At 42.8% G+C, this 27232-nt stretch overlaps 1 protein-coding gene across 1 annotated transcript; it reads right to left on the reverse strand.

The window, feature by feature from the left end:
- Positions 1-5845: 5845 nt before the first annotated feature.
- On the reverse strand, positions 5846-27142 carry LOC128733956 (gamma-tubulin complex component 6). The gene is made up of 4 exons (XM_053827868.1): positions 26668-27142; positions 25667-26609; positions 25254-25606; positions 5846-9012 (listed from the first exon to the last, which is right to left on the reverse strand). Exons 1-4 carry the CDS (start codon positions 27079-27081, stop codon positions 6262-6264), a joined length of 4461 nt encoding a protein of 1486 aa, XP_053683843.1. The 5' UTR covers positions 27082-27142; the 3' UTR covers positions 5846-6261.
- Between the last annotated feature and the right edge of the window lie 90 nt (positions 27143-27232).

Raw genomic sequence — 27232 nt, forward strand, 5'->3', positions numbered from 1 at the left:
TCGTTTGCGGGTGGGCGCTGAACCGTCCAATCACCGGTTTGAATTCCTCCTCCTGACCAACCTGAGCACTACAGTCCCCGATGATAATTTTGACATCATGTCTTGGGAAGCGGTCGTATTCACGCTCCAACTGCGAGTAGAATCCGTCTTTGTCATCATCGGTACTTCCGAGGCGAGGGCTGTGCACGTTAATTATCATTTGTTTATCATTTGTTTATTTGTAAAAAAAATCATCGGACACAAGGTGGTCTTCATGATATAAACACATATGACAGTAAATATATACAATAGTACAATTACAAATTTATCGTCTACGAGAGAGTCGTCGTTGAAAATTATTAGGCGTCATGTTGAAATCGAACCAACCGTAGAGTTCGTTGAACCGCATTGCCATAAATCGGATAGGGTCGTACAGTCCGTAGTTTGCATTCCGTCCCTGCAGGTGCAGGAAATACCTGGTTCTAAGGGGTCGTTCAGGAGCATACAGATTTAGTTGGCTCAGAAGAGTGGGGCTGTCAATATCTCCTAGTAACAATCTAGCCAGGAACGTGGCTTGAGCGTTGGCACGTCTTCTTTCAAGAGTCTCCAAGTTAAGCAGACGGCAGCGTTCCTCATATGGCGGAAGGTTTCTGGGATCGCGCCATGGAAGACTGCGCAAAGCATACCGTAGAAATTTTTTCTGCACTGCTTCGATTCTAGTGATCCAAATTTGTTGATATGGACACCAGATCACTGATCCGAATTCCAAAACAGACCTTACAAGTGCATAGTACAAAGATCGAAAACAGTACGGGTCACGGAACTCCTTGGCGATTTTAAAAATAAATCCAAGTTGCTTATTGGCTCTGGAGATAATGTCATTGTAGTGTATACGGAAGGTTAGTGCGCTATCCAGGACGACACCAAGATCACGAATGTGATAGACGCGTTGTAACAAATGTCTTGCCATGTTGTAGCTAAAAGCTATGGGCTTATTTTTACGATGAAACGAGATGGCGAAGCACTTTGAGATGCTGACGGTAAGCATGTTATTCGAGCATCAATCTTCAAATTTATCCAGAAGGCGTTGCAGTTCAATGCAGTCGGAGTCCCTTTTAATTGCTTTAAAAATTTTTACATCGTCAGCATAGAAAGATCGACAGCCAGGTAGCAGAAGAGCTGATAGTTCGTTTATAAAAAGAGAAAAGAGCAAGGGTCCAATGTTGCTCCCCTGTGGCACGCCAGAGATGTTGTTGAACGAGTCGGAGACCTCTGATCCGATCTTCACACTTAGCCTACGGTGTGTTAGGTACGAACGTAGCCACTTGCAGAACGGTGCGGAAACTCCCAGCTTCTCCAGCCTAGCAAGGAGGATGCCGTGATCCACCCGATCAAACGCAGCTTTCAGGTCCGTATACACTGCATCAATTTGCACCCCTTTATTCATGTTGCGCAGGCAGAACGAAACGAAATCGATGAGATTCGTGGAGACTGAACGTTTTGGAAAAAAAACCATGCTGGTCTGAGGAAATGTAGTGTTGGCAGCTAGCGAACAAAGCGTCGTTCACGATTATCTCGAGAACTTTAGAACTTGAGCATAACGATGTAATCCCTCGATAGTTTTGTACGTTGCGCTTATCACCCTTCTTGTGTATAGGGAACATTATTGATTCTTTCCGTAGAGTAGGGAACGTACACTGCTGAATTGAAGCATTGAACAACAGTGAGAGAGGTCTAGCGAGTACAGTAGAACACTTTTTCAGGATACAAGATGGAATTCCGTCAGGTCCGGCCACTAACAAATATTTTAATTTTCCGATGGCAGTTTTCACAATCTCCTCCGTTACACGAAAAACGTTGTGGTTGATGACTTCGTTAGGTGTGTTTCTAACAGCATAAGCAATTTGTTCTGAGGAAGCAGGAGCACGATTAAAAGCCTGCTTGAAGTGAGTAGCAAAGAGGTTGCATTTATCGCGAGCAACATTGGCTTTACGATCGTCCAGAAACAGATCAACAGGTAGGCCGCCTTCGTTTTTCTTAGAGTTGACAAATGACCAAAATTTCTTCGGATTTCTGCGGAGGTATCCTTGCATTCGTAGAGTATACTGCTTATACAAAGAACGGTTGTACGCTCGAAAATCACTACAGGCACGGTTAAAGTTTCGTTTGGTGGCTTGGCAGCGTGATCTTTGAAATGCGCGTAGAGCAGAGGATCTGGCACGTTTCAATCGACGGAAATGCGCGTTTCCCCAAGGAGGCTTGCGAGCGGGTCGGCGTATGGGAACGAAATCGGTGTTCAAACTGTTCAAAGTGCGAATGAATTGTTCAACAGCCGTGCCAACATCAGGATACAGTAACAGAGATTTCCAGTCGATCTGCGCAATTGCTGTGGCTAAACCATTAGAATCAGTCCTATGAAAATCGAATCGTTGCCGTCGATAACATCCTCAAACGCGACAGGGTTTGGCAAACTGAATGTAACAACAAGAGCGGGGTGATCGGCATCAAGCGTGATAATAGGATCGGCCGCCACGGTAACCGAGCCAAGTTGCATGGCTGGATCATTGGCAAGTATCAGATCTAACAAACGATTATTCCTGTTTAACACTGGATTAGTTTGCGTCAGGCTGTGGAAACAAAAAGCGTTTAACAGCACGGTGCAAGCAGCGGAAGCGTGAGAGCGTTGGTAGTCGATGCTAGGACAACCGTTTACAGGAACATTCGAAACTAAACTGGACTGGTTGTAATCACCTAACAGCAGCGCTAGGTCACTCAACGCTAGATGAGAACACACATTACTAAGTGAGTCGATATGTTCGCTGATACTCATGGTGTCGTCCTTACGGTAGGGGGGTAAATAGATTACGCCAATGCTCAGAGAGAGATCGCCTACTAGGACTTTCACCCATAGCTGCTCAAGTGTTTCGTAGATCGGGGAAGGGCCGGTGGAGCAACTCAGCTTATTAGAGACCGCGATCAACACACCAACGCCACGGGACTTTCTGCTGTTTTGCTGGTTGCGATCGCATCTAAAGACGGAAAATGCGTTCCCAAATAACTGTTGGGAGTGAATCTTTTCGTCGAGCCAGGTTTCCGTTAATACAATTATATCGAAGTTTGACTCAGCTACAGCAATATAAAAGTCGTCGATTTTGGTTCGAAGTCCACGCACGTTCTGGTAATAAATCAGCAATGGAGAATTCGAGTTCGGCTGCGGGTCTGACACAGAGCTGGAAACGGAGACGGCGTCATCGAAGGAATTGTTATAGGAGTTGTTCCACTTGCCTGGTGTGGAATTTTGGGAGCCCCGTTCCGTACACCCACACGCAGGCCCGGGACGACTGTTGTTCGCTGGCAGGAATAACTCGACTGCGGTGAGGAGGTCTGGGGCTACCATAATACCGTAATTATGCTTATATTGAAGAATCGGCCCTTGATTCTTAATCTGCACATCTGTACGACCGATCAACCGGCCACCACCCGATCACCCGCTTCTGCATCTCGCCCATCACTATAAAAGCTGTGCCCAGCACGTGTGTATTGCCGCAGCTCTGGTAGATGGTATGACCATCTCTATACGTACGTACCATCGTTACTTTCCAGCATACCTCCTGCAGTGCTACGATGTCGAACTTGCGGCTCTTCACCTCTTTAGAAAGACAGGTCCATGTTCCTAATTTCCAATCGTTAGTCCGTTTTCGTCGCCTGGGTCTTTGCCGATTGTTCCGATTAGAGTTATTATTATTACTTACGGAGTCAATTGCTTTGATTTTTTTAGTGGTTCAGGCTGGTAAATCCCGCAACCAACCCCACAGTATCGCCGGAGGGCCAACGTAGTTCGAAGGAGCCCTCCTCCCCTGTCAGCATACGACCTTGGTTTCCACCGGGGTTGGTTACTCGATCTCCACCGAGGTTGCTCGTATCCCGGCTGGTACCACGAGGAGGTAGGGGTAGGAGTTGCTAGGTAAGAAGCTGTGGACCACTGTGGGGTCTATTTTATGCCCAGTGCAGAAGGCACCGATGGTACGCATTACCAAGCCGTTTAACAATCATTCTATAAAAAATCAGTTTGTTTGGAAACGGTGGACATGCAAGAAAACAAGTCTGGCAGTTGAGGAAGATTCTGCTGACGTCTGATCAATGTCGTTTTTCGTAAGGAACTGTATAGCTTGATTTGAAAATGATCTGATAGAATTTGGACGATTAGCTCACAGATTTTGATCATCTCTGCTATTTCAATTTGCGGAAGTGATACATCTTTAGATAGACGACAAATTGCTAGCGAAATACATTCCTTGATCTTTGTTACACTAGAAGAATGCATCACAAATTGCGGGACTGAGGTGCTAGTTCTATTTTTAGGAAACATTTCTGTTTATTCGAATTATTAAAAATATATCCTACCTACCTACACTGACTGGGAACTCCTCTCTTTGTGTTTTAGCTTGTATGCTTCAAACTTAGTTTCCCGGGTATAGGCTAGCGAGCTTATGCATTTCGCTTGGTTTAGGATCATCTTTAGGCATTTATTTTGTACGCGCTGAAGCTACAGCACAGCCTGACCAGATCGTGATCACGTATCCATCGCTAGGTAATTGGATGTTCTGCCTATCATCGGGTACAAGGGCCCGAAGACCCCGGGATATGCTACATTTGTTGGTCATTTTGTTAATATGAGACCTGAAGATCCGTTGCCTGTCTAGCATGAGGTCAAGGTAATCGACTTCATCGGTTCACTCACCACTGTATGATGGAGTCGCTGAACCGAAAACTTACGTTCGCAGCCAGAATCAGATTCGGAGACTTCGAGTGTGGGAAAAGAAATTTTTGCTGCATTGATCACGATTCTCCAGCCGCAAAATATTCTGTCAGAGTATCCAAACCTCTCTGAAGCTTGCATAAGAGGGAACGTATGACACGACCTTCGTACATGATTGCTGTGTCGTCCGCAAACTACGACAATGCCCCACATTCTAGGAGGGGAGGGATGTCAGATGTATATATGATATACAAAATGGGCCCCAGCATACTGCCTTGAGGTACACCTGCAGGGATGTTAAATGTTTGCGAACAGACACTGTTCAGAGATATCCGGAACACTCTACCTGACAGATAGCTTCTGATGATCTTTATAAGATACAATAGAAAATTGTGTGGATGCAGCTTGAACACCAGGCCGTCGTGCCACACATTGTGAAATGCCTTTTCGATATCCAAGAGCGCCATTGCTGTCGTCTTGGATACTGACTTGTTTCGCTGGATTATGTTGGTAACTCCATAGAGTTGGTGGATCGTGAACCTTCCTTTGCGGAATCCAAACTGTTCCTCCAAGAAGACACCATTCTCATCAGCGAACGAAAGAATCTGGCTTTGGATTGACTTCACAAACAGCTTGGAGAGATCAGAGAGCAAACTGATGGGCCGATTAAAGCTCTTGGAAACTGCAGGATCTTTCCCCGGTTTCAGCACTGGAATAACTTTAGCTAATTTCCACATTGAAGGGAAGTAGCCAAACTCCCAGCACCGGTTGAACAGGTTTTCTAACAGGAAATTTCGTACAGAATGCCCTGCTTATAGAACCAGGATTCTTGTATGAAAATTCAACAGATGAAATCCTCGGGATACCTATAACTCGGTAAAGCAGTCTCCTTTGCTACAAAATTGGAATCCTCGGGATATGAAAGCATTAATAACCCAGGCTAATGGGCAAATGAAACAGTTTGCGGATATATTACAAACGTATGAATAGCCGTATAAATATAAAAGTGAATTTTTAAAGGGAAATTTCTCTTCCATTTCTAACAAGCAAAAGCCAATGTAACTCACATTTACACGATTATATAATAACAACAATCATGCAGCTCCTTACCGGAGAGACATTTCGGATAGTTCGAATGCATTTGATTAGCTCCCATCAGCGTGTGGCGCACGGTGGGTAAATTGAGTCTAACTAGTTAGCGAGATATATCTTCGACAGTCCACATTAGCAAAAAAAACCGGGTGGTCAAATAAGAAGGCTCAATAGCAGCTATAAAAAGTATATACCTAACATTATCATTATTCATCCGATTCGACCAAACCGATTGGAATTGGCAGCGCCCTATCTTATCACAAACAGAGAGCTACTCAACAAGAGCTGTAATTTTCCAAACGAGAGTATAAAATAACAGCAATCAGGAAGATAGGGCCTACTCCAAACACAATCGGCACAGGAAGCTCCGCACAACAAGATCTAGATTATAAAGGAACTGGTCGCTCGTTCGGGAAGTGGTGCGGCTTGGCTTACGACGCCTCCCTGCCACTACCCCCGGCAGGCGCAGCTGCGCTGCTGTAGTAACCGTTAATGTTGATAACATTAATAAACTCATAAATCTCCTTCTGATAGCCACGATCGTACATCTTGTTGCCCAGATAGATTGTGTACTTAATTAGCTGTTCGAAATCACTTTCGTCGGTGAGCATTTGCGCGTACTTCGGGTGTACGAGCGGTGAGGTGGGGCTCGCTTTGTCCTGCGGGCGCCAATCTTTCGACTTTAGGTGCTTGTAAAAGCGTAAGACCACCCGAAAGATGTCCTCCATGTGGTTGTAAAATTCGACGCTTTCTTTCTTTAGCAAACACAGAAACAGGATTCGTTTGACGTAACTTTTGTGCTTCCGGTAGAGGTCCTCCATAGATTCAGCGGTTTCGAGATCTTTGCGAAATGCTTCCCACGATGCTTGCAGGGCACTGCTGGTGATGTAGTTTTTGAGGGCGTTAACCAGGTGGGACAGTTTGTGCGAGATCAACTGGACCCGGCTGTACTGAGGCGAGCTGAGGACTCGTTTGCCGAATTTTTTGTGAGTTTCCTTTAGCAGTTGGAATGATTTGCCGAGAACGAAACTAACTCGGCGTACTTTGACCAAATATCGGAACACGTTGGTGTATTGTTCGATTGTTTCCGGATTTAGGATGAGATTCAGAGGCCATTCCACGCGATAGCTGAGGTTAAGCATGCTGATTGCATTCGGCTGGGAGAGATCGAATCGGTCAGGGATTTGTTCGACGTTGAAGGACAGGCGGTCGGCATTTTTGTCGGCACCAGCTGCGCTGGAACAGAGAGCGGAATCCAAGATTGTATGCAGCGTTTGGTAGTTCAGCAGCTCGTCTGGGCTGTGGACTTCCTCGAGTAGCAGGAATAGGTTGTCACAAATGTAACAGGAGAACTCTCCATCCATCAGGAAAAAGTAGTTGCGCAGGCTCTCAAAATGACCTAAAATATCCAGATCGTTTAAACACATTTTCATGATTTCACTATTCACGATTTGCATATGAGCTTTCAAAGGTATTACGAGGGAACTCTGCAGGAAGCGGGTTACCGTGAGAACATCGACACTCCGTAACTCGCTGTCCAACTGACGCAGTTCTGACAGATTACCGACCTCATTGTTTAAACTAGCTAACGCGCATAGGTTCAAATCACGCTTTTGAAGGGCCTCCATAAACTCTCTGTAGATTTCATCTTCCTCGTCATTTTCACCAGAATCAATATCCAACATTGAACAGCTTTTTCTAACTTCTGGAAACTCAAAACCATCTTTAGCATGCCGACCTGCCGTATTGAGAGCACTTTCCGGAGTTTCCTGTTCTAGCAACGCTGTATCCGGAATCCCGAACCGACTTTCATTAAACTTCTCCTGAGCGGCAGCCGTGTCTAGTTTTAACTTTCCATTTGTTTCGCTCGCTTCAAGTGGATTAGCGTTGATGTCCTGGGGAACTCCATTGATCGCAATAACCGGCAGTTGTATATCCTCACTGATCGTGTCACTGTCTACCGACATCGGAGTATCTACGAAGTTCTGCATCCCCGTTGTGATATCATATTCACTTTCCAGAATCCGCCGACGGTTCCTAGCACGATCCGAATCCAAATTCAAATACATATCCGGTTTCCGATCCCGTTTCGAGCCACGATCGTGATCGTCCACGATAACGTTATACTCTTGGCTCATAATCTTCGCACGGTTTTTCTGTAACTCAGTCAACTCGCGTGTTCCCGGTTTGACAACGACCTCCAATGTTCCTTCATCCCGCCCAGCCGTGTAATCACTGATTAATATTTTATAACGATTTTGATCACGGTCTTCCACCTGATTACTATTCAGATCTGTTTTGCCGGTGAGACCAAACTCCTGTGAAAGTACCTTCATCTTGTTGCGCTGTGCTTCAGTCAGTTGCCTTATTCCAGCCGAAGCAGTTTCCTTGATCGCTTCCACATTAGCATTCTCGTGATCTTCATTCAAATAGTTACCCAAATTTGACCCCAGAACCTTTTGCCTGTTTTTCTCCAATTCACTAACAACATCGTTGCAGTTAACCGCATCACTTTCCACAATCGTTTTATCCTCTTCGTCCTCCTCATTGGACAACTCTGCCGGACGATCACTAAGAGGACTCTTCTGAGCATCCTCATAAATCGAAGAACCCTCATCTTCCGTCGTACTCCCTCCCACACAAGATTCAAAATCACTATCCCCACCAGCCGCTTCAAGTTTCAATCGTACAACCTCTCCCTCCGCTCGCTTTTGTTTCTCATCCATCATCTGGTTCAACTCCCTGTACCCTTCAATCGTCTTTTCCCTTTCCAAATTCTCTGCCAGCAACCGTCGATTCTCGATCCCTAACGCTTCCTGCTGCACCCGCAGCTCCAGCTCCAAATCCTGCCGGCGAGCCGCTAGCTTATTCTCCCGTATCTCATTCAGCTGATCGAGCAGCTCTTCCCGCTGGCGTTCCTTTCGGCGGCGCAGTTGCTCCGCTTCCGCGTCCTGATCCAGCCGCCACTGAGCCATACAGCGGCGGAAATTTTCCTCCACCTGACGCAGGAACTGTTCCCGGGCTTGTTCCTTCTCTTCGTACAGCTGCTGAACGGAAACGGCCGGTCCGCAGATTTCCCTCGCCTTCGTAACGTACTGCAGCCAGCGGGTTTTCAACTGCTCGACCGAACCGTACGAGAGGCAGACCTCCAGTTTTGGGATTTTCAGCGAGAAGATGGGATGCTGCGAAGAAAATAAAAGCAGATGTTAGATGAGCTTTCAACCGGTAGTTGGTTCGCCCCCATTGTTGAAAAAAGTTCCCAAAGTAGAAAATTAACTTTACTTCCGTGTCTTGTAACCCAAAACTATTCTTAAAATTAATGCTGAAACTTATGATCAAAAGTAATATACGGACCAGGAAGTTATTTACACAATACACAATACACAATACACAATATACAATATACAATACACAATACACAATACACAATATACAATATGCAATATACAATATACAATATACAATCTATACCTATAAAGAAGGATTTCTGTCTGTCTGTCTGTCTGTCTGTCTGTCTGTCTGTCTGTCTGTCCTGTGTTCCTTATAGAATCAAAAACTACTGAACCAATCGGCGTGAAAATTTGCATGTAGAGGTTTTTGGGGCCAGGAAAGGTTTTAGTGATGGTTAGAGACCCCTCCCCCTACTAAGAGGGGGGGCTCCCATACAAATGAAACACAAATTTCTGCATAACTCGAGAACTAATCAAGCAAATAGAACAACATTTGGCATGTGGGTGTTTTCGGTGACAAGAACTTATTCTATGGTAAATTGAGACCCCTCCCTCTTTATAAGGGGAATTGTAACTCCTCTCCCCTTTAAGAGGGGGGGTTTCCATACAAATTTCCTCATAACTCGAGAACTAATCAAGCAAATGGAACCAAATTTGGCATGTGAAGGTTTTCGAGGGCAGGAAAATTTTCTACGGTGAATTAGGACCCCTCCCCACTCTAAGAGAGGGGGGGCTCCTGTACAAATGAAATACAAATTTCCTCATAACTCGAGAATTAATCAAGCAAATAAAACAACATTTGGCATGTGGGTGTTTTTTTGGTGACAAGAATTTATTCTATGGTGAATTGAGACCCCTCCCCTCTTTATAAGAGGAATTATAACTCCTCTCCCCTTTAAGAGGGGGGGCTTCCATACAAATTTCCTCATAACTCGAGAACTAATCAAGCAAATGGAACCAAATTTGGCATGTGAAGGTTTTCGAGGGCAGGAAAATTTTCTACGGTGAATTAGGACCCCTCCCCACTCTAAGAGGGGGGGGGCTCCTGTACAAATGAAATACAAATTTCCTCATAACTCGAGAACTAATCAAGCAAATAGAACAACATTTGGCATGTGGGTGTTTTTTTTTTGGTGACAAGAATTTATTCTATGGTGAATTGAGACCCCTCCCCTCTTTATAAGAGGAATTATAACTCCTCTCCCCTTTAAGAGGGGGGGATTCCATACAAATTTCCTCATAACTCGAGAACTAATCAAGCAAATGCAACCAAATTTGGCATGTGAAGGTTTTCGAGAGCAAGAAAATTTTCTATGGTGAATTAGGACCCCTCCCCACTTTAAGAGGAGGGGCTCCTGTACAAATGCAATACAAATTTCCTCATAACTCGAGAACTAATCAAGTAAATGGAACCAAATTTGGCATGTGAAGGTTTTCGAGGGCAGGAAAATTTTCTACGGTGAATTAGGACCCCTCCCCACTCTAAGAGAGGGGGGGCTCCTGTACAAATGAAATACAAATTTCCTCATAACTCGAGAATTAATCAAGCAAATAGAACAACATTTGGCATGTGGGTGTTTTTTTGGTGACAAGAATTTATTCTATGGTGAATTGAGACCCCTCCCCTCTTTATAAGAGGAATTATAACTCCTCTCCCCTTTAAGAGGGGGGGCTTCCATACAAATTTCCTCATAACTCGAGAACTAATCAAGCAAATGGAACCAAATTTGGCATGTGAAGGTTTTCGAGGGCAGGAAAATTTTCTACGGTGAATTAGGACCCCTCCCCACTCTAAGAGGGGGGGGGCTCCTGTACAAATGAAATACAAATTTCCTCATAACTCGAGAACTAATCAAGCAAATGCAACCAAATTTGGCATGTGAAGGTTTTCGAGAGCAAGAAAATTTTCTATGGTGAATTAGGACCTCTTCCCACATTAGGAGGGGGGGCTCCAATACAAATGAAATACAAATTTCCCCATAACTCGAGAACTAATCAAGCAAATAGAACCAAATTCGGCATGTGGAGGTTTTTGGAGGCAAAAATATTTTCTACGGTGAATTAGGATCCTTCCACACTTCAAGAGGGGGGGCTTCTACACAAATGAAATACAAATTTCCTCATAATTCGAGAACTAATCAAGCAAATGGAACCATATTTGGCATGTGGGTGTTTTTGGAGGCAACCATTTTTCCCATTATAAATTAGGACTTCTTACCTTTTTAGGAGGGGGGGGGCTCCCATTCAAACGAAATACAAATTTGCTCATAACTTTAGAACTAATCAAGCAAATGGAACCAAATTTGGCATGTGAGAGTTTTAGATGGCAGAATTTTTTTTCTGTGGTGTATTACGACCCCTTTCCCTTTTAAGAGGGTGGGCTCCCATACAAATGAAATACAAATTTCCTTATAATTTGAGTACTAATCAAGCAAATGGAACCAAATTAAGCATGTAGGAGATTTTTGAGTCTTGAATTTATTTTATGATAGTTAGAGACCTCTCACCCCTGTGGTAGGGGGATATGGACTCTCATACAAATAAAACAGAAATTTTTGCGAACCTCAAAAACTAATCCAACTCGAGAAATTCGAGACTCTTCCATAAAACATTAATCAATAACAAGACCACAAAAACTATCTATAGTAACACTAGATCATTCAGGACGAGCCGGTCGCGAGTGTTGCCGGTGACCCGCCGTCGGAAGCGCCGCCCACTGGGGGGCTTGCAAAACTCGAGATAGTGACAAAGATCATCCGAGATTCATGATTTATGTACAACACAGGTTAATTTGTGGCAATACGAAGTTTGTCGGGTCAGCTAGTATACAATATACAATATACAATACACAATATACAATATACAATACACAATATACAATATACAATATACCCAATATACCCATATACCCAATATACCCAATATACCCAATATACCCAATATACCCAATATACCCAATATACTCAACATACCCAATATACCCAATATACTCAATATACCCAATATACCCAATATACCCAATATACACAGTATATACAATATACACAATATACCCAATATACCCAATATACACAATATACGCAATATACACATTATACACAATATACACAATATACACAATATACGCAATATACACAATATACACAATACACGCAATATACGCAATATACACAATATACACAATATACACAATATACATAATATACACAATATACGCAATATACACAATATACATAATATACACAATATACACAATATACACAATATACAATATACAATATACAATATACAATTTACAATACACAATACACAATACACAACACACAATACACAATACACAATAAACAATACACAATACACAATACACAATACACAATACACAATACACAATACACAACACACAATACACAATACACAATAAACAATACACAATACACAATACACAATACACAATATACAATACACAATACACAATACACAATACACAATACACAATACACAATACACAATACACAATATGCAATATACAATATACAATATACAATATACCCAATATACCCATATACCCATATACCCAATATACCCAATATACTCAACATACCCAATATACCCAATATACTCAATATACCCAATATACCCGATATACCCAATATACACAATATACACAATATACCCAATTTACCCGATATACCCAATATACACAATATACACAATATACACAATATACACAATATACACAGTATACACAATATACGCAATATACACAATATACACAATATACACAATATACACAATATACACAATATACACAATATGCAATATACAATATACAACAAACCACGTCAAAAATAGTCGTACCACAGAGAACAGATACTCAGCGAAAAGGTCCGCACTACTAGGATAAAATGTAGGGTATGTTACTGCTTCGTCGTAATTGCCTATTTCCGTCCTATCCAACACAGATTATTAAAAATATCAGCGATTTTTATGACACATAATGCAAAACTAGTTATTCCCTAATAATTTAGTTTCATGACTATCATACGCGGTCAATCAAAGTGAGCTAAGATCTATTTGAATGCTTTTTTTCATTAAAGAATTCCTAGCAGCTAAATTTCCTACATTTTTTCGTGCGACGAAGTAGAAAATGTCGACTAATCGTTTTAATTTCCGTCACTCATAAAATGAAAATAACTCACGCAACGCATTGTCGTTATTCTACAGCCGGGAAAACTTGCATAACCTGCAGAAATTTTGCAGAATTACATTTGTCATGCCGTCCTACACAAATACATGCGCGATAGCTTCGTAAACATTATTGTAAATTTTAGTTCGGACGATGAACGATGAACACCTTTTTGCTGATGATGTGCAGCTATACTTCAGTTGTGAGTGCATGTCTTCTTGCGACGTGGCGGCTAAAGTAAACTTCGACCTTACCAGGGTTAAAGAGTGGTGCGCTACCAACAGACTATCTCTGAATATATCCAAAACTAACGCTTTATTCATTAGGGGCCATCCAGATACCACGTGGACAGAAAAATACCAATTTTCAACCCCCCCGTCCCCCTCCGTGGACAAGCGTGGACATTTGCTCAACCCCCACCCCCTTCCCCTGTTTGTCCACGTGGACATTTTTACAGTTTGGTTTTCAACTTCATTTATGCAATATTTATTGAAAAAGCTTACGTGAAAGGAAGCTCCAGTCTAAAGTCACCGACACAACGCATACCAATTTTTAGTCGTTGCGGAAATTTGAGTTTTTCCATGGTTTTTCCGTCAATTTTCCTCAACGTCTTAAAATCCGTATGTAAGGTGTTTGGATCTTAATTCATGTTCTACTGCAAATTATTATTATCGACTACAAGAAAGTCCGTTTCAGCTTAACTTTCGCTTGACGATTCTTCTTTGTCCAGAGCATCCCCTACTAGCACGGTTGTTACAAAGTTGTTGTGGTAGCCGAAATATGACTAATTTCAGTCTTAATTCGGTTGCTTCAACTAAATGGACCTAAAGTGTGCTACTGGGTCTTTGTCTAACCAGAGCACTTCAGCTTGACCGTCTACTTCAACACAACACAAGATCTTTCCGAGACGATGTGATTCGTTAAATTTTCTGAAGGCGAATCCTTTTGGAAATACGTTGCCCATGGATACCTTTTTTGTGGTGAGCTGCATTTGATGTTGAGGCAAAATGCCATCCACATTTGGTGCAAGCGATACAATATTCGTGAATTCATCCAGGCTAGGCAGTCAACATCTAAGTGTACTAACGCAGGCTTAATCTTTTCAACAAGATTTATGTCAGATATGTGCTCTCGTAATGCTCGGTTCATGTATTTAGGTCAACATATGCCTCAGAAGATAAAATTTTATTTAAGGTATAATTAGTCCTCGTCGACTCTGCCAATTTCAAAAGAAGTTTTTTTGTTTGAAACAAAAATTCTGTTCATGAAAATTAATTCGCTGTGTTCAGATTCGCAAGTAGAATGCAGTATAAACAGAATCCCGCTTTTGGGCCCAAAAACTGCATCCGAAATTGGACTCTCCGACGAAAAGCTAAGCTAATGCTAATTTCCCGTTAAGCTCAAAAACAACCACTGATCAATGGTCAATGTTTTTAATTTCTATTTTTTGTAGGAAAAAAAACTTGTCCACGTGGACATTTTCCATACCCCCTCCCCCCATTCCGTGGACAAGCGTGGACATTTTTACACCCCCCACCCCCCTCTAAGCTGTCCACGTGGTATATGGATGGCCCCTTACTAGGAATACGTGTCATATTAGTCAAAAACCTATATTGAAACTTAACGATGTAAAAATTAATTTTGTCGATAGTGCTAATAGTCTTGGATTTACCATCCAGAGTAATTTGGAATGGGATAAATACCTATTTAAACAATGTGGCAAAATACATGCTGCTTTACGATCCCTGCATAAAACCGCTATGAATTGCAGCTCCATTATAAAATTGAAACTTTTTAAAAGCTTAATCCTTCCGTACTTTGTTGCTTGTGACTTTCTACTCTCGGAGGCATCTGCGTCAATTTTATCTAAATTGAGAGTAGCTTTAAATATGTGCGCTCGTTTTGTTTTTGGCCTCAGTCGACTCTCTAGTGTGTCCCACTTACATAAACTGTTAATTGGATGTCCTTTCGAAAACTATGGGCGTATGAGATGCTGTTTATTTTTACACAAGCTAATTGATAACAAGGAACCAGGCTATTTACTCAACAAACTTCAGCCTTTCAGGAGTACTCGATGCTGCAAATTCGTTCTACGTCGCCATAACACCTCAAAATACAGTGATACCTTTTTCGTCAGAGGTGTATCCTATTGGAACTGTTTGCCAAATGACTTAACTTTGGAAATATCTCATACCGCATTTAAGAGGAAATGTATTGAGCACTTCAATCAATGAGCTTTATGATTAATGTTAAAAAACGTACAGTAGAATTTTTTTTTAATAGTTTACGTGACACTCATTCTACCTTTTACACGATGTGACATTACAAGACACTGTCTTAAGTTACGAATAATAAAGACCAATAATAATAAAAATATTTTCTATTATCTGAAAAAAAAAAACGATGTACTTTTGTAGCGATTTACGAAGTTTTCCACTTTTTGACTTCTAGGCTGTGTGCGGTTCACACCCGAATCATTGATTTCTGGGATTCCATAAGCAGTTTTTATGCGCAAAACAAAAGATATGTTGACGATAATTTTTCATTGTGTTCTTTGCGTCTGTCGTTTTTGAATCACTTTGAGCCTTATATACGAATGCTAGTTGGATGCGCAACCTCTGAAAAGTACGTATACGGCGGACGAGTTAAAGCCCCCCTTTTTTACGTTTCAAAGTACGGCTTAGCCAGTCCGGTAACTGGTTGCTAAGTATTGTTATACTGAACTTAGTCGTATCGCTTTTAATCTGTGGCAAATTCTCCGTCGATTCTCGCTTCAAACCCTTTCAATTGCTATCGAACCGATCCTAACGGTCAGGTTTTGTAATTAAAATACAAGTGAGGAAATTTATTTTCTTCTCATACCACATTGGCCACCTAATTTCCTGAAAAGAAACGATTTCCACTTGTTAGGGGGTTCTGGCTAGACCTCTTAAACTAAAGACCTGATTTATGCGCCAGATGACGAGTCGTCTGCCGGGAATTCAGATCGGTTTGGCCTGGCAAGCTCGTTTTCCCAGTTCAAACCCAGAATTCAATTCCTTTTGTTTATTTAAATCATTCCTTGTTTAGTTGTGCAAGGGTAAACCGGGTTTATCTGCTAGCAACTGGGAATGCGATCAAAGAAATACTGTTTATAATTTTTCAACACATTTTTTTTTGTTTTCTACGTTTTCCGAGCATTTTCTTAACTTTTCTGTTCTCATACCTTTCTTGCTCTTCTGAGAAGTAATTAGCCGATCCCCGGAGCCCACGGAAACAATCTCTCTGATATCTTCTCAGGTTCCTGATACCTGATGTGTGGCGTCACTCGTTATCGTTATTTCTCTTGTGAGTCGTGTTCGTTTTCCTGCTTCGTATCTCGCTCGTATTTACAATGTTTGTCCCTACTAGGTGATTATCACCATACCTATGTGGTGTGCAGGACTGTCCTGCACGCAGTGCACCTATTTTGCTTTTTAGCTATAACACGTCAGCCAAGCAAAACAAAAATGTTATGTATGGGGCATTTAAAGAGTCGATTATTATCCATAAGATTGCTGAACTAAGCATTGCTCTATCTGAAGTATTTACGACGCACTCCCAGTTCGCGCAACTGAAATCGAGCAGAATAGCAATCCGTCGAAGTACAAGGCGAATAGCAAAGGCCCCAGGTTACGGCCTTGTGGAACACCAGAAGTATTGCTGAATGCACGTGATACTGTGGAATCTTTTTTTATATTGTTTGTGCAGGGAGAAAATTCTCATAGACAGCACCTTCAAGGTGCCGAATAGGATTCGCAAGGTGCCAACATGCGCCTACCTACTAAAAAATCTGCTGCTGCCCATTTCCTGAACCCCTCCCAGAACTTGTCACTTCATTCCGCCACTACCCTTCACCTAGGGCCTGGGCTGCCCACTCAGTCCGGTACTGACCCTAGCTAAGCTATGTCAGGCCTTGTCGTTGCAAACGGTCTAGCCGTTGCAACTCCGTTATCATCCGTTCAAGCTTGCTCAGACATGCCTGATTGCGCTTACTATCTAAAGCCGGGGCCCATGCCGGTGCACTATACCGTAGCACCGTCATGGAAACGCTGGCCATCAGGCGTCTCTTACTGCTGCTAGGACCATAGCCGTTCGGCATGATCTTGAACAGCGCAGTAACCGCTGATGACGCTTTACCATAAGCATAATCCACATGGCTGGTGAAATTCAGCCTGTTGTCTGCCATAACACTCAGGTACTTCACACTTCGTTTGGAGATAATGCACCACTGTTTAGGATTACCCGCTCTAGCAATTTGCCTAACGTGTGCAATAGGCAAATTGGCCTGTACGACGGGGGATCGTTGCAGGTGGTTTCCCTGGCTTCGGCAGCAGTACCAATCTTTGGACTTTGTCTGAAAATTTGCATACCTCTAGGCAGTTCTGAAGCATCTCTCTAAACATATCGGGATATGCTTGGATCGCCACTTTGAGTGCCTCATTCGGAATCCCGTCAGGACCGGGCGCTTTCTGCGTTTTTAAACCCCTGGCAGTTACGATGAGTTCCTCATTCGTGACCGGAATGAGGACATCATTCGATTGACCGTACGGGGTCGGAGGCCACCAAACTGGATCGTGTTGCGGGAAGCTGTATAACCTACACCATTATCCGTTGTGCAGAGCAAGCACCTGGGGGGATTGCTACATCCCCTGGCGAAGTGCCCGTCTTCGCCGCACCGCCTGCACAGCTTAGACCGATCGGGGGCCTTAAACTTGCCCGCCCGATGGCCGAAGCCCATGCACCTGAAACAGCGTTCAAAACGCCGCGCCGTTTAGACGCAATTGTACAGACTGATCAGCCTACCTTAATTTTGCCAGGCGTCAACATTTTCTTGGCGATGGTCTCTGGCACGTTTATAGTCGCGGATTGCATATCGCGGTATGCCTTCCGCAACCGGATGTCTGCAGCAGCCACATCAACATTAAGCTGATTCCGCCGAGCATCCTTCAGGTCAACTGCCGTCGTAATCTCGTCGAGGTTCTTACACTCGACGAGAATACGCTGCGACAGCGCTTTGACCTGGTCCGCTTCGACCAGGGACTGCTCAACCAGTTCGCTGTAGTTCGAGCTCTGGACCGTTGGGTCCTTTTTGAGCTTGAAGAGCATATCCCCGGCCTGGGTTCGGCGGGTCTTCACCACGTTGGCCCTAAGCTCCTGCAATTTGGGGTTCGCCGTAACCTTGCGCAGTAAGTCAGCGATCAGCGTACGACAGTTTACCTGTCAGTTTCACTACTACTAAGTTTCACTACGCCCTCATGGACCCGCCTTGGCTTTGGCTTTGCAGCCGCGGCCTCGCTCGGTTTCGGCTTAGGCGGTTTACGCCTAACCACCCGCCAGTCGTCGTCCCCAGTCCCGGCAGCACCATCCGGGACCGCCTCCACGTGTTCGCTGGTAGAGGCGCGGTCCGAAGCCCGCTGCCTCTTGGTCACCAGCGTTAGTCCATGGTCAGGCGTAGCCGCTTTACGCTTGGCAAGCGGCGTACGCACATGACTAGGCATGACCACAGCCTTAACGGCTATGGTCTGAGCTTCGGCGATCTCGCATCGCTGCAGAAGCTCATGTCTCTCCACCTCGACAGCTATGACGGTAGAGCGGAGGCTCACCGGCAGCTTTTTAATGTCGAGGTGGACATTGGACCGTGAGTTGATGAACGAGTACAACTCGTCCACCAACCTTTTGGCTTCCTCTAGCTTGCTACTGGCTGAAGGAAGCCCAACTACCGCCTCCAGAGGGTGCACCACGTCCTCAGTTAACTTTTTCCTACCGCTGTCGCCCGTCTTCTTGGCCAAGCTAGCAGCGATGGCCACCGACCTTCTAACTGGGATGTTAGACTTTGGCGGAGTCAACTTTTTCTTCGGTATCGCCCCCGTTTTTGGGGGCTTCCCTGTTTGGGCTGTGCACTCGATTTCGGCGGGCTTTCCTTTTTGGGTTGCGCCCCCAGTAACGGGGGGCTACCTGTCTTTGCCGTTGGTGATCTCGCCAACTTACTACTTTTGGCAAAGATATCATTCGCATTCGTTTCCTCTGTCAAAATTAGAAATTTTTCCATGCTTATGGGTCCCAACTCTAGGCCGCTATCTCCGCTCGTATTGTGTAGTCGCCTTAACGATCCCGTGGTGATCTATGCAAACAGGGAGGCCATGGCTAGGGACACTCCGCCTACTCTACGTGGGGGTAGGGATGTCAGCATCCGATCAGCATTAGTCAGGGATGTATCATCTGAGCCTACACCACCGCACTTTGACGGTACCTAGCTTTGAATGTACCTAGAGACCAGCCAGGGTTTCAATGGGACGGAAGGCAGCTGCACCATCAGCCTACTCGCCGTTTCGGGAAGGTACTTTACCTAAGGTAGTAGAATAGCACAGCCGTCAGCCCTATAGCGTCCAATCCAAACGTTTTTTCCCGCCCGTCCGGTACACCATAATTAGGATCTTTCTGGAACCGATCCTAATGTGCCCACGCCACTCCCGACTCGGCTTTTTTGTTAAAAGTCCTTACCTCTAACAGGACACTACGGCGTCTGCAGCTGGCTTATAGGAGTTGAGCACTGCTCGCCTCTTTACACCACTGCAACACGCCACACGCAGGCACAATGTGCCCCCCTCTCCCTGTTTGCGCACAACTGAGGGTGTTACCAAAGACTGGTATTTGGTCGACCCTAGGCCCAGTTGCGTCCCGGCCGGCCCCGCGTGGGGTAGGGATAATAGTTCCCGCTCCCATCTTAATGGCTATATGGAGTCGCGCAAAGTCGAATGCGGCTTTGTTCGGCTCCATAACCTGGGTTCGCTGGGTTAGGGCCTTAACCCTAGAGCGGTCGCGCTGGTGTACTGAGTACACGCGTTTTCGAAAAACGCGAAAAAATCATCGGAATTTTAATCAAATCACACCAGGTTTTGGTTGTATTCGAATATCTACTGTTCCTCTTTCTAATGATGCCAAAATGTAGCAAAAAGAAATAAAAAAAGTGGTCGAAAGATGCTTGTAAAAATGGTGTGTCTGCGCGCGTGTACTCAGTACACCAGCGCGACCACTAACGTAACTTTTTTGAAATAAAAAAAGTTGCACAAGCGGTCGCGTCGTGTACCAGGTACACGGCGGGCAATAGCTCAAGTTTGTGAATAGATAGAAGGTTTCGACTTGCGACAAAGTTGCTTATCTAGTTAAGACACATCGCGTGATAGACTACAAAATTCGGAACTGATTCGCTAGATGGCGGTAATAATGAAGAAATGAAATTCATTTAGGAATATTTTAGAACCGTAATGAGCTGGAAGGTTGCTGTTTACTACAAAGTTGTTTGTAAAGCCAAGACGCATTTGGTAACGAACTCTGAAGTTTGGAACTAGTCCGCTAGAGGGAGTATACGGTGAAATTTAATTCATTTGGCGATATTTCCGAACCATGACGAGATAGAAGGTTGATGTTTTCGACAAAGTTGTTTAGTAGGTCAAGATACTTCCGATGATGGTAAATAAAATTCGGAATTAAGTCAATAGTAGGTGGAGATGATGAGAAAATCAAATTATTTTCGGAATATTGCGGAACCTGATGACATAGAAACTGATGTTCGCTACAAAGTGGTTTCTGTAGTCAAAACACGTTAGATAACGCATCGTTGTCCTTTTCATCATTGATTGCGTTGTCAATTCCAGCCAATCAACAGCTATTTTTATGGTTTCCTGACAGAAGCAATTGAAACGTATTACTTCAACTTTTATCAAAAGACAAGATGAAGAGCACAGTCTGATCAAGATGCTTTTGACGAAGCAATTTCGTCGTCTACATCGTCTATATAGAAATATCACCAGGAAAAGATTCCTGGAAACCCGTGCTGCGTTTCCATCACATTCCGCAAAAATATTTTAGAGTGTTTGAGTCCCTATTCTTCCCAGGGTCTCTAACAGGTTTATTCGAAAATCTGGTAAACACGAATAAATGTCTAGCCAAAATCTGGCGATCAATTTGACCGATGGGGAGAATTTTTTCGGGAAACATCTTGCCAGTTTTGTTCAACGATGATACAAAATGTTGACTGAAATTAGAAGTGATGACTCCTTTGCAGAACGGAGAAACCGAAATCTTGCAAAAATCTGGGACATTACTAATTATCTGGAAGATTTTGAACTTTAATAAAATTGGTGGACAAGACACAAACACGTATCACTCTTACAACATTTAAAGATAAAAACAATATTAACAAAAATTATTTTTACCTACGAGTCGACCGGTTTCAGGCATTCTATGCCTATCATCAGGACGATGCCGATGTCCAACCCGAATGCCTGAAACCGGTCGACTCGTAGGTAAAAATAATTTTTGTTAATATTGTTTTTATCTTTAAATGTTGTAAGAGTGATACGTGTTTGTGTCTTGTCCACCAATTTTATTATTGTGGTGCTCTTACGGTGGCGCGAAAGCAAGAAAAAGTGATTTTGAACTTTGTCTGGCATGCAATAAAAAAATCTGTAAAATCTAGATTTATCAGCAAAGCAAAACCATGCATGGGTATAAACGTCCTTCAGAACTTGACCCTTCTTTATCGAAAGACTTTGCTGCCGGTTATTAGAGTACAGGAAAATCACTGGGCTAGTGCAAAGATCCTATTAACTCTGTAGCGGCACCGAGACTCGAACATACGACGACTGGCTTGTTGGGCCAGCATCGTAGCCCGGAGCTAACTTGACGGGCAGGCTTAATGGCAACGTGGATGCTTGCAATTATTAACGGGGCTACCCTATATGGCATAAAGACATTTGGCATAATGCTGTTTGGCATAACGCTATTTGGCATAAATCCATTTGGCATAACGGTCTTTTGGCATAATGGTCATTTGGCATAATGGCCATTTAGCATAATGGTTATTTGGCATAACGACTTTTTGGCATAATTTATAATCTAGCCAAGTTTTGTTGTTTGGTGCTTAATCTTTATGTGTGCAGCAATTTACTGAGTACCTTTTGAGTTTTAAATTGTTATAACTCAGTCAATTTGGAAGATACGTTACGGAAATTTTGTGACAACGTAAAATTTGTTGATTTCAGGCAATTGAATCTATTCCTGTGGAACCATTGATCAATTGGGTACACAAGGCAAAATTAGAATTGGTTTCACTGATCCTTTTTGACATTTCGAAAGGATATGGTCACAGTAGTACTGATTGATCATATCGATACTGATTCTAAACGAATAATCGATGGTTTTAGTGCTAAGCATTATTTCGAATCCTAAACCAGAATCTGTGATCCTGTGAAAGCCAGTTTCGCAATGACCATTCAAAACAAAAATTACTACCTACTCCAGAATGTTCAACCTGATTCATCGCATTATATGAAGAAGTCCTTTAAATGAATTTCTAGAGTTTTGACACCCACATCATGATAGTTATTCTTGTAATCCAACCAGTTCTCTACTTCATAGCTGACACTCGTCGTAATTCCGGATTTTCTGGCACTGTCTTTTAATGGCCAAATAGTTCTGTGTGTCGAAACTAGATAAATTTGCGAACTAACAAAATGACACCTGTTGCGTCAAAATCAATTTAATATTGTTATGACAATTGTTAAAGTTCACTTTTGGGTAGCCGGGTACGCTTGTCGCCCTCCTAAAGATGTTTTTTATAGTTGGTAAACCTACTAAAACGAATAAGCCTAGACAAAAGTGGTTTCTGCAAAGGTTCGCCGACAAACACTCACAAACTTTATCACATTAAACTCGATTCTTATAACACCAGTGCAAAAGCCAGTGATAATTAGTAATTGATAATTAATCTTTGCGTACCGATTTCCTGTTCCATAGTATGCTAGAATGTCTTTGATTTTTGTGCTTTTCAAAATTTCTGGTAATTGATTATCTGCTGTCAACCTCAAGAAATTTTTTGTTGCTTCTTGCCATAGAAAGAAACCTTGCATAACTTTTCGAAAAAAACTAAGAATATCACTTAAAAACGTACCGGTGCGTTACATATACCTATACAGTCTGAATTCGTTGAAACGATAGAATTTTGAAATACAACTGCATTTTAGCTAGAACAGGGCCCAACTAGATTTTTTTACAAGCGAGTCAATGCTGTATTTGAAAGTCTTACTTACACTTCACATAGCACACAGTAACCATCCACTATACACTAAATACAAAGTCAAGTTTTTAGTATATGTCGAGCCAGCAGGACAAAGCTTTTAGTCATTATAAAAAAAATTGGTTTTTTTTGTGTCATGTATCTCTAGGTGAGATATGTGCATTATTCAGTTTGTCAACATTGTCGATGATTCACAAACTCTGTTTTGGGAAAATCGCCAAAAGAATCAATACTATTTGCAAACATTTTGGTGTTCTCTTCCAGACCAGATAAGCCATTTTACCGTTTATTCGACAGCTAAAATATCGCAAAAAGAAATATGATTTTGTCAACTGCGACATCTAGCGGGACAGTTCCGAATTTGACCGATCATTTTCAAATTCGTCTTATCTACACACACAACTTTGTCAAAAACCGCAACCTTCTATCGTATCATGATCATGAGATATCATCATAAGATTATAATTTGGCCACGTGCGCCACCTAATGAGACAGTTTCAAACTTTGTTATGCATTACCAAATGTGTCTTGTTCGAACAAAAAACTTCGTAGAACACAATAACATTCTATCTCGTCACGACTCTGAGATATTTAAAAAAATCAATATACTCGTTATAAGCGCCATCTATCGTATCAGTTCCGAATTTTGTTGTCCGCAGTCAGATTGATCTCGTTCAGATAAACAACTTTGCCAAAGACAGCAACCTTCTATCTCTTCTCAGCCCAGAGATATTAAAGATTCTAGTATCGAGATTCTAGAATCATTTGTTTTGGTCACCATTTACGCCATCTAGTGGATCAGTTCTCAAACTTTATTGTTGGTTTCCAGCTGCATCTTAAATAAATAAACAACTTTATCGAAAACCGCAACCTTCTATCTCATGTCAGTCCTGAGATATAGGCAGTATTATTCGCCGTGTACTCAGTAGGGTTGGGTGTACTAGAGTTAAGCGGCCTTGACTTGACTTGGCCTTAACTTGACCTTGAAATGCGGTTAGGCATATATATATTAATATTTTTTGAAACGGTGCAGTGGGCAGGATCAACAAAAGAAACGGAACTTTTTGTTGGCGCTGTTTTACAGGGATAAAAAGTGACTCCTCTTATGTAAAAAGTTACGAGAAATCGATTGGTGATGGTCTCAACGCGCGGAAATGACCGTAAGTAGCCCATTTTGCCCCATTCATACTCATTTTCTAAAAGTTTTGAAAGAATCATTCATAAACTTTCTCTAATTTGAGATTCTATGGTTAGAAAATAAGAAGAATGTTAGGAAAAAGGTATATGAACAATTTTATTTTAATGCGAGATATTTTAGTAGTCTGTTTTGCCCTATTTTACTCAAGGTTTTTTTACCACAGGCAAAATGCCAATTCTACTTTTACCAGAGACTTTCAAGAAGGCATTTATGTTGAGAAGGTTGAAAAAGCAGATTTTCGAACGCTGATCAAACTTTTCACAAAAATGTCGTGTAAGGAAATGTTTTGCCTTGTTTTACCCTACAACTTTTACTAAAATCTGAGAAAGTATTAATAGGAGAAGGAGCAAATGTGAAATGGGCTCCGGCTTGCAGCGAAAATTTGACCCATCCTTTTCCAACAAACGGCATTTCCCACGAGCCCAACAACCTAGCGGTCGGACAAATTAGAGTGCCCAAAGCCACTATGACCGAGGATAATCCTGTATGGAATCCATATTAAAAGTTTGGGTTACATTTTCGTGCTCACCGTTGCCATCCTAATCTTATAGTTAACCATGACTGTTTTGCTACAGGGATTCAAAGCAGTTTTTATTAAAGCAGAGAATTAAAACTTTCCACAATCGATCATTGTACTTGAAATTGAAAAACTAACATATTGAGAGACGACGGAAGAAAAGTTGTATAGGTACGTAATGGAAGGTACTTACCGTCGGTCGAAATGCTTTCAACAGCATGGTATACTTCCCACAGAGCAGTATATCCTCCTCATAACCTCGTAGAAACCCGGGCACCGCCTGACGTCGTATAAGAAACGCCTTATCGAAGTGGTGCTTGGTTTTCGGTCGGTAATGATTCACAAAATAAATGAACAACTCCCCGCTAGGATCGTGCAGCTGACCGCCGAACAGCCACTGCTGAAACAGCAGGAAATAGGCAGAACAGCAGTTTTTCAAAATGTGCAACAGAAAACAGGACACATCCGGGCAGGTGATATAAATGATCTCCTTATACAAATGGTCCAGAAAAACAGACCCAATAGGAAAATCTTTGTCGCTTTCATCTGAAAATAACAATAAAATGAATTTCATAAATGCTTCATTCGATATTTCCTCAGACTTACGCTCCGGATGAATGCCACAAAATTTGGCCAACGCTAGGATTTGCCTTCGCATGGGTTCTATCTGGCGCTGCAGTTGCAGCAGCGAACTTCCCTCGTAGCTGTAAGCTACAATCCGAAAAGAGCTCAAAATCCGTTCGACACTATCGCAGAAAGCTTTAAAAACAAAACCCTCCAGAAGCATGGCATGATTGTACGGATTTTTTTTGGTCATTTTCTGCAACCGTCGAAAACAGGTCCCCAACTGCACAAACTGATCGATGACAGCTTTCATTGCCAGGCAGGAAACTCCTTCGACAGTGAAATTGCCCACCATCAGAAAGCGATTGCTATCATCGTAGCGAAAGCATCTGGAGCTTATTCCAATAAGTAGCAACTTAACGTCTCCCAAAAAGTCTTCATTTCTAACCACTTTCACATCGATTGCTTCCCCTGAACGACCAGCCTCAACCGCCTTCAGATGCAATGTGGCATTACATTCCGAAGCGAAACTGTTCTCCACTGGGACGAATCGATTTCCCAAGTTTTCCCAATTGAAATTGAACACCTGTTCACGCTCTCGGCTCACGGATACAACCGGTTCGGTCGATTCTCCCGGAATAATCTCGAAACTTGTCAGTAGTTGCTCGTCCTCCTCAATCCCACCCTTCATCATGTTATACCGAAAAGGTCCTTGATAACTGAGCAATTCAGCCATTGGATCACTGAAGTAGGTACTCGCCACTGGCGGAAGACCTCGTTCCTTTTTGGTACCGTTTGTGATTTTCAGCATATTGGCAACATTCTCCGAGAAAACCGATTCCGATTTCTTAAAGCAGTAAGGATTAGAGGGGTTTTCCCGAAGAAAGGCGTCCAGCTTTTCCGATTCCACTAGGTAGTCTTCGCGCTGAAATATTGGATATGGTCCCATGTGCATCGATGGCATCCAGTCTCCAGCACGGAATTCCTATTAAATATGAACCATTTGGTATTTAATGGAACTATCAAATGAAATTTTATCTTACCGATTCACTGCAATCCTTTCCATCGGGAACCGAATCCCGCAGCAGCAGCAAAAATTGCAAAATTTCCGTTTCCTTTTCCACGCCCAACAATTTACCCTCCGGCTGTTGTTCCAACTGCTCCAGCAAACGCTGAAATCGCTCACATCTGCGCTTTTGGAACTGATACCGGGCTCGCATTTGCATCTCAAACACATGACAATGCAGCATCTCGAGTGGTTCCTCCATTATCAGCTGCTCGGCCAAATCATTCCCGTTCGATAGGTCAATACCGGGACCAGAACGCTTTCGCAGCAGAATTCCAAATGCTAACGATTTGCACTTTTTTACCGTAGAATCCGACGGGCGACGGGTTGATTCTCGGCCTACGGCTTGCACCAGGCTGCCCACGAGCTCGTGCACTCCGACCGAGGACATTATTTTTACGTAAGTTACGGTATCGATTTTTCACTTTTCACACAACCGTTACACTGTTATTATTTACATTCCGAAAAAACCGTTCAAGTTCGAGGCCGTCCGGGGAAAAATGCGAATGCAATGAATTGGGATGGCAAAGAAGAGAACAAAA

The sequence above is a fragment of the Sabethes cyaneus genome, chromosome 2 (assembly GCF_943734655.1).
Source record: "Sabethes cyaneus chromosome 2, idSabCyanKW18_F2, whole genome shotgun sequence".
Classification (NCBI taxonomy): domain Eukaryota; kingdom Metazoa; phylum Arthropoda; class Insecta; order Diptera; family Culicidae; genus Sabethes; species Sabethes cyaneus.

Coding starts and splice junctions, on each gene's coding strand:
- LOC128733956 (XM_053827868.1), bottom strand. CDS start 27,081: ATGTCCTCGGTCGGAGTGCACGAGCTCGTGGGCAGCCTGGTGCAAGCC. Junction 26,610..26,667: donor GAAAGGATTGCAGTGAATCG/GTAAGATAAAAT, acceptor CATATTTAATAG/GAATTCCGTGCTGGAGACTG. Junction 9,013..25,253: donor TGAAAGCATTTCGACCGACG/GTAAGTACCTTC, acceptor TTTTCTTCGCAG/CATCCCATCTTCTCGCTGAA.